At 47.7% G+C, this 8799-nt stretch overlaps 1 protein-coding gene across 2 annotated transcripts in view; it reads right to left on the reverse strand.

Moving 5' to 3' along the window:
- The window catches only part of MED15 (mediator complex subunit 15), a 79534-nt gene extending 70812 nt beyond the window's left edge, over positions 1-8722 (reverse strand). For both annotated transcript variants that reach the window (XM_063143988.1, XM_063143987.1), the window contains exon 1: positions 8563-8722. In XM_063143988.1, coding sequence (XP_063000058.1) covers positions 8563-8618 — 56 coding nt within the window. In that variant the 5' untranslated portion in view covers positions 8619-8722. The remainder of the gene's footprint in view (positions 1-8562) is intronic.
- Positions 8723-8799: the final 77 nt, after the last annotated feature.

Below are 8799 nucleotides of genomic sequence, written 5' to 3' on the forward strand. Positions count from 1 at the left end.
AACAGACGTGACTCACGCTTGCTGCCGCATCGGCAGGTCAAAGGCTCAGCTGTCTGGGCTTCTTCTGTCCTGCAAGTCCTTTTCTTAAGGATGCAGGGAGAGAAGGGAAACCCCGTGAGAGAGTGAAAAAACAAGCCAAAGGCAAGGGCAGAACCAAGGATAATCTTGCAAAATATTATTTGTATAAAAAGGGGTTTAATGAAGGTTTAATGAACCCTTTTTTATACAAATAATATTTTGCAAGATTATCCTTGGTCCCGCCCCTGCCTTCGGCTTGTTTTTTCACTCTCTTTTCTTAAGCACTCAGAATGGCTGAGCATGATGGGAGGTGTAGTCCAACACATCTGGAGGGCATCAGGCTGGGGAAGGCTACCCTACAGCACATGCCATGGGGCCAGGCCTCTCACACCCTTGATTAGAGCCCTGGCTTGGCCATGCCTGTGTGGAACACCCAGAGAGCCTACAGATATATTCGTCTAACATAAGAGGTTCTCCCTCCCCACTGATGGGGGGTGGAAGATTTTGAGTTCCATAAATTCAGTAGTAAAAATGAATGCATGCCAATTGCAACGACACGTCCAGCAGTTTCAAAATTGTAATTAATGTTTTCAGGTGATTATGCCTACCAGATAGGCTCTCCCACACTAGAGGCCTTCAAGAGGCAGCTGGACGACCATCTGTCAGGGATGCTTTAGGGTGGATTCCTGTATTGAGCAGGGGGTTGGACTCGATGGCCTTGTAGGCCCCTTCCAACTCTGCTATTCTATGATTCTATATGTGAGAGAATACATGCGCGTCACTAAAATACATATTAGGAGTTAGAAGTGAGCAGTGAAGTGGCCAAGTGTGCTGACTACACCAAATTATTTAAGGCTGTTAAAACACAAAGGGATTGTGAAGAGCTCCAAAGGGATCTCTCCAAGCTGGGAGAGTGGGTGTCCAAATGGCAGAAGCGGTTTAATGTAAGCAAGTGTAAGGTGATGCACGTTGGGGCAAAAAAACCCCAACTTCAAGTATAACCTAAGGGGATCTGAGCTGGCGGTGACCGAACAAGAAAGAGATCTCATCCATGTGGGAACAAATGATGTCGCCAAGCAGAGCTACAAAGAAATCATTTCAGACTTTGAAGTTCTGGGAAGGAAACTGAAGAACTTTGGGGCCCAGGTAGTTTTCTCATCCATCCTCCCGGTTCTTGGAAGAGGATTAGAAAGGGAAAGAAAAATACTCCGGATGAACGACTGGCTTCGAAAGTGGTGCCGTCGTGAGAGTTTTGGATTCTGGGACCACGGGCTACGCTACTTGGAACATGGACTGCTGGCAAGGGATGGGTTGCACCTCACAAGGGCTGGAAAGAATGAGTTTGGCCACAGCATGAAGAACTTCATCAGGAGGGCTTTAAACTGAATCTTGTGGGGGTGGGAGACGTAAATTTTGAGGCAACAATGGATGAAGGCCAATGCACCACAGTACAGAGAACAGCTCCAACAGAGTCCCAAAATAGTGTCTGCAACAAGGTAGGAACAAAGCCAGACTATAAAACACATGGTCTTCGATGTCTATATACTAATGCCCAGAGCATGGGAAACAAACAGAATGAACTTGAACTCTTATTACATGAAGGCAAATACGACTTGATAGGTATAACTGAAACTTGGTGGGATGACTCCCATGACTGGAATATAGCAATTGAAGGATATAACTTGTTCAAAAAGAACAGAAGAAATAGAAAGGGAGGTGGAGTTGCACTATATGTTAAAAATACCTATCCCTGCACAGAAATACAGGCGGATGAGATTGGGAGCCCCGTCGAGAGCGTCTGGATTAAAATAAATGGGGCTAGGAATAAAAAGAATATGATAATCGGAGTCTACTACCGACCACCCAATCAAGGAGAAGACGAGGACGAAACTTTTGAGAAACAAATTGCCAGTGTTTCAAGGAAGTGTGATGTAGTAGTGATGGGGGACTTCAATTACCCTGATATCTGTTGGGAGACCAATACTGCCAAAAGCGGCCCTTCCAAGAAATTCCTGACATGTATGGGTGATAACTTTCTCCTACAGAAAGTGGTGGAAGGAACTAGAGGGTCAGCAATCCTTGACTTGTTATTGACCAATAGGGATGACTTAGTGGATAAAGTGGCAGTTACGGGAACTCTGGGGGAAAGTGACCACGTCATACTTGAATTCTTGATTATGAAGGAGACAAAAGTCGAGCGTAGCCATACACGTACTCTGGATTTTAGGAAAGCTGATTTTAATAAACTCAGAACTATAATAAGTAAGGTCCCGTGGCAAGGGAGCCTAAAAAGAAAAGGAGTGCAGGATGGGTGGGAGTATCTAAAAAATGAAATTTTAAAGGCACAGTTACAAACAATTCCAACAAGGAGAAAAGATAGAAGACAACAGAGGAAACCAATGTGGCTCCACAAAAAGCTTATTGATGAACTGAAAACAAAAAGGGATACATATAGGAAGTGGAAGGAAGGCCAGGCTACAAAAGAAGAGTACAGACAAGTGGCGCAGAAGTGCCGAAATGGCGTCAGGAAGGCTAAAGCTGTGAATGAGCTGAGATTAGCGAGGAATGCTAAAAGCAATAAAAAGGCTTTCTTCAGATACGTGAGTAGTAAAAGACAGAGGAAAGAAATGGTGGTTCAACTGCTTAATGAGGATGGCAAATTGATAACAGACGACAAACAAAAGGCTGAAGTGCTCAATTCCTACTTTGCCTCGGTCTTCTCCCAAAAGCGGATCTATGACCCCCCTGGAAAAAGTGAAGCAGAAGTTGAGGGGGCAGGATTGCAGTTTGAGATTGATAAACAAATGGTCAAAGAACACCTAATTTCCTTGAATGAGTTCAAATCCCCAGGGCCCGATGAACTGCATCCAAGAGTAATGAAGGAGCTAGCGGAAGAACTCTCAGAACCTTTGTCTATTATCTTTGCAAAATCATGGAAGACGGGTGAGGTGCCGGACGACTGGAGGAGGGCTAACGTTGTCCCTATCTTCAAAAAGGGCAAAAAGGAGGAACCTGGGAACTACAGACCAGTCAGTCTGACATCCATCCCTGGGAAAATTCTGGAGCAGATTATAAAGAAGTCAATCTGTAAACACCTTGAAATCAATGCAGTGATTACTAGAAGCCAACATGGATTTGTCAGGAACAAATCCTGTCAGACTAATTTGATCTCATTTTTTGATAGGATAACCTCCCTTGTGGACTGTGGGAATGCTGTGGATGTCATATATCTTGACTTCAGCAAAGCTTTTGACAAAGTACCACATGACATTCTGATTAACAAACTAGCTAAAAGTGGGCTAGATGGAACAACTATTAGGTGGATCCACAGTTGGCTACAGAATCGGACTCAAAGAGTACTTATCAATGGAACCTTCTCAAACTGGGGAGAGGCAACGAGTGGGGTGCCGCAGGGCTCAGTCCTGGGCCCAGTGCTCTTCAACATTTTTATTAATGATTTGGACGAGGAGGTGCAGGGAACGCTGATCAAATTTGCAGATGACACCAAATTGGGTGGGATAGCTAATACCCTGGAAGACAGAAACAAACTTCAAAGTGATCTTGATAGGCTGGAGTGCTGGGCTGAAAACAACAGAATGAAATTTAATAGGGATAAATGCCAAGTTCTACATTTAGGGAATAGAAACCAAATGCACAGTTACAAGATGGGGGACACTTGGCTCAGCAATACTACAAATGAGAAAGATCTTGGAATTGTTGTAGATCACAAGCTGAATATGAGCCAACAGTGCGATATGGCTGCAAGAAAGGCAAATGCTATTTTGGGCTGCATTAATAGAAGTATAGCTTCCAAATCACGTGAGGTACTGGTTCCTCTCTATTCGGCCCTGGTTAGGCCTCATCTAGAGTATTGCGTCCAGTTCTGGGCTCCACAATTCAAGAAGGACGCAGACAAGCTGGAGCGTGTTCAGAAGAGGGCAACGAGGATGATCAGAGGTCTAGAAACAAAGCCCTATGAAGAGAGACTGAAAGAACTGGGCATGTTTAGCCTGGAGAAGAGAAGATTGAGGGGAGACATGATAGCACTCTTCAAATACTTAAAAGGTTGTCACACAGAGGAGGGCCAGGATCTCTTCTCGATTCTCCCAGAGTGCAGGACACGGAATAACGGGCTCAAGTTAAAGGAAGCCAGATTCCGGCTGGACATCAGGAAAAACTTCCTGACTGTTAGAGCAGTGCGACAGTGGAATCAGCTACCTAGGGAGGTTGTGGGCTCTCCCACACTAGAGGCATTCAAGAGGCAGCTGGACAACCATCTGTCAGGGATGCTTTAGGGTGGATTCCTGCATTGAGCAGGGGGTTGGACTCGATGGCCTTGTAGGCCCCTTCCAACTCTGCTATTCTATGATTCTATGATTCTATGATTCTATACCCCCGATATCCGTTGGGAGACAAATTCTGCCAAATGCGGCCCTTCCAAGTAATCCCTGACATGTGTGGCTGATGACTTTCTCTTACAGAAAGTGGAGGAAGGAACTAGAGGATCAGCAATCCTTGACTTGATACTTACCAACAAGGATGATTTAGTGGCTAAAGTGGCAGTTATGGGAACTCTGGGGGAAAGTTAACCACATCATACTTGAATTCCTGATATTAAAAGAAGCAAACACTGAGTGTACCATGCTTGTACTCTGCATTTTAGGAAAGCTGATCTTAATAAACTCAGAGCAATGATAAGTAAGGTCTCATGGCAAGTGACCCTAATGAGAAAAGACCAGGCTACAAAAGAAGACTACAGACAGGTAGCACAGAAGTGCAGGAATGACATCAAGAAGGCTAAAGCTGAGAATGAACTGAAGCTAGCGAGGAATGCTAAAAGCAACAATTAAGCTTTCTTCAGGTACGTGTATAGTAAAAGACAGAGGAAAGAAAAGTGGTTCAACTATTCAATGAGGGTGACAAAATGAAAACAGATAACTAAGAAAAGGCAGAAGTGTTCAATTTCTACTTTGGCTCAGTCTTCTCCCAAAGTGAGGTACAACCTGAAGGGGCAGGATTGCAGTTCGATATTGATAAACAAATGGTCAAGGGACACCTAATTTCTTTGAATGAGTTCAAATCTCCAGGGCCCGATGAGCTGCATCCTAGAGTAATGAAGGAGCTAGCAGAAGAACTCTCATAACCACTGTCTATTAACTTTGCAAAATTATGGAAGACAGGTAAAGTGCCAGAGGGATAATGTTATCCCTATCTTCAAAAACAGCAAAAGGAATGCACCTGGGAACTATAGACCAGTTAGTCTGACATCAATCACTGGGAAAATTTTGGAGCAGATTATAAAGTCAATCTGTATGCACCTTGAAAACAATGCAGTCATTAGTAGAAGCCAGCATGGATTTGTCAAGAACAAATCCTGTCAGACTAATATGATCTCATTTTTTGATCGGGCAACCTTCCTTGTGGACTGTGGGAATGTTGTGGATATAATATATCTTAACTTCAGCAAAACTTTTGACAAAGTGCCCCATCGCATTCTGATTAGCAAACTAGCTAAAAGTGGGCTAGATGGAACAACTATTAGGTGGATCCACAGTTGGCTACAGAATCAGACTGAAAGAGTGCTTATCAACGGTACCTTCTCAAACTGGGGGGAGGTAACAAGTGGGATACCGCAGGGCTCAGTCTTGGGCCCAGTGCTCTTCTGCCTTGCTTAGCCCAGCTCTAACACCACATAAGCACACAATACAACAGTCCTATCCAGCACATGTGACTTTAGTCAGAGGAATTGAAACTGAAAGGCCAGAGCTTTCAAAATCAGGAGTTGGTAGTCTGGGTGGACAGAGTAATTTTCACAAGATGAAAACTGAAAATGATTCCATGGTTAATAGCCAACTCCATGGTTGATTATCCCCACACGACATGATTATAATCAACCATGGTGTGGATTAAGGCCAGCATCGAGCTGACTACTAGTCAACGGGGTGTTTGATTGACACATCCCCGCCTCTCTCCCCCTCAGTCCACCCATCAGCCATTGCCAGTTGTGCCGGTGGACTAGAGCAACCAACGCCCCTTTGATCACTCTTGCCAGGGGACTCTGCAGTCGCCAGAAATAAGCAACTGTGTGCACTGAAACTATCAATGGTGCCGAACACATGACACAATGGCCAACTGTTGTTCAAATGGGCAACTCTTTACAGCGTTGGTTATTTGCGTTGGTTATTTGAGTTGAATAACCAAGTGTGATGTGAAAAAGTCCCGACAGACGACACAATAACCCACCATTGACTATTTAACCCACAATAACCCACCATTGATTATTTAACCCACAATGGGTTATCACGTTGTCTGAACTGTCTATGTGTGCATGTGCAGTGGCTTTTATTTGATCTCTTACCTATAGTTGCTTTATTCCCTGAAAAGTGTGTGTGTCTTTGACCATTGGCCAAGTAAGCACCCAGTCACAGCACAACACTAACCCCGCAGAGAAAGACAGGGCATAGGGCTCTCTCCCTCAAGTTGCGGACAGTTAAAGGAACCCTGGTGAAGGCAACTATGGGGAAAGGCTACTTTGCACAAGCAGTGTGGCCTCACAACACACTTGAGCATATTGCTAACACTTCTCTGCCTGGAACCATAACAAAGACTTCACAACAGGATTCCAGACATAATCACCCAATAACAACCTTCACTGCATTCCAGCAACTGGGGAAACCAGGAGAGAGTAGCCCACAACAATAGTCAAAGGAATGGGGAAACCATGCTACAAGTAGAAGTACAAAGCTGCAAATGGACCCCCAAGTACCTTTGCCATAAACAAATTAATGCTGTGTCTTGTCTGAATTGCATCGCGCTCTTACCCCAACACAAAGGTAAGCTCTCTATTGGCAAAGGCTGTATTCCATCCTCTGCTGGCCAAACACTCATGAGCACCTTTGCCTCACAAGATCACAGCATAAACAAATGGGGCAGAACAAGCTGTTCCATTGCAACCAGCGAGGGGAAAGAATACTCCATCCCTGCAGGTGCCCCTCTCTCCTCACAGGATGAAGCATCTCTCCTTCCTCTCTCTCAAACACCTACTTGCATCCAGATTCAGAAATGATGTGTTCCAGTTCCTGACTACTGCTTGTTATACTCTCTGCATACCTCCCTTCGCTCTCCACAGGCTGCTTTCCAGGATCCATTCCACACCATGTTCTGGGCCGACCACATGGGGAGGTTTACCCTATGACCAGCAGCGTTCCTGGCTGTTCATGGCTGTTCCTCTGTGGGGCTAACAACCTACTTGCTAAAGGCCAACTCTTGCAAGCTCCTTGACAGACAGTCATTCAACAGGTGGAGATGTTCCTGACATGGAGGTTGTGCCACTGTCTAAGGCACAGGATCCTAGCTGAGCTGACTCGGTAGCATCTCTACATATGACTTTTTTTTGTCATGATCTATTCCATCCTAGATACTGTTCAATAAAGGCTCTGACTCTGTCACCTGTTCTGTTTCTTTGTTGCTAGAGTGTTGGTAGGTAGGGACCCCTCTCTTCCATCCTACTAGGACCTGGCTTCAGCTGCGAGGGCAAAGTGCTTGGAAGGCCAGTGATTCCCCAAGATCAGCTCACTCAGGTTTTCTGGACTGTGAGGGGGCACTGGTGCCGTTTCCAAGATGTAGAAGGCATCCAGTTGATAGGGAGAAGAGGGAGGAAGAGACTGTGAAGGGACGGGGCAACAAGTCCTATCTGGCAGGGCTGGCTTACTAGGCAAAATGGCAGGGAGACAGGTCATGGATGTTGCTCGGTGAGGGGCAGACCAAAAGCAGATGGGATGGCGGAGGGGTGGAGAAGGGTAGGGGCATTCCTCTTCTCCTCGCCCTGAGACACTGCAACAGCACAGCCCACTGAGGCTCCCAAGAGGTCCTGCGTAGCCTACTGGAACACTCCCCTCCTACTCAAAGCGACAGCAATGCGACAAGAGGCAAATACTTGCATGCCGCAGGCAGGCTGGGCTGGGGGAGAGCGGGGTCTGCAATGCTCCCTGCAGGTAGGCCAGTGGCACAGTGGGCGGGGCTAGAGCCCCTGGAGGGCCGGTGGGCCGCATATGGGGAGCTTTCAACGGAAGGGAGGGTTAAAAACATGGCAACGCTCCTCACGTGGTGGACTCCAGGATCCCACCCACCCCTTTTTTCTGCACAGGAGTGGCTGGAGCGGACTGCAGCGCTCGGGCCGGAGGGCAGCCTGGAGCGGCGTTGCTGAAGCTTCCCCACACGGGCCTCCAGCCCCTGCTTTTAAGACATCGCGCGCGCGCCCACGGGGAGCTTAACGTCACGGGACTGAAAGAAGCCTCGCCGACGAGGGAACGGGAGCACCGGGGGTGGGGAGGTGGGTCCCCTCTGCCTGGCGGCTCCGTGGTGCGGCTGCGATGCGGTGCCTTGGAAGGGCTGCCGCCGCCTGAAGGGGCGCAGTCCGTGCCGCCGCCTCATTCCGCTGCGCACCAAGGCCCGCCGCGGCCGCCCCGCGGGAGGGAGCCCGGCCCGGCCCGGCCCGCCCGTGCGGCCTCTACCCTCCCTGGCCCGCCCGGCGCTCGCACTCACATCTGGCTGACCAGCTTCTGCCTGAAGTTGGCGCTGCGCCATTCGTTCTCCTCCATGCCAACGAGACACGGCACGACTGAGCCGACAACGGCGAGGCCCGGAACCCGCTGCCCACCAAGGCCGCCTGACGGATGGACGCCTGCTTGCCTGCCTGCCTCCACTTCCGGTTACCGGAAGCGCGCTCCAGTAATCGTTCCGGATGCTGCTTCCGGCGCAAGCCGGAAAACTAGTTCCGCC

The sequence above is a fragment of the Elgaria multicarinata genome, chromosome 18, assembly GCF_023053635.1.
Source record: "Elgaria multicarinata webbii isolate HBS135686 ecotype San Diego chromosome 18, rElgMul1.1.pri, whole genome shotgun sequence".
NCBI lineage: Eukaryota > Metazoa > Chordata > Lepidosauria > Squamata > Anguidae > Elgaria > Elgaria multicarinata.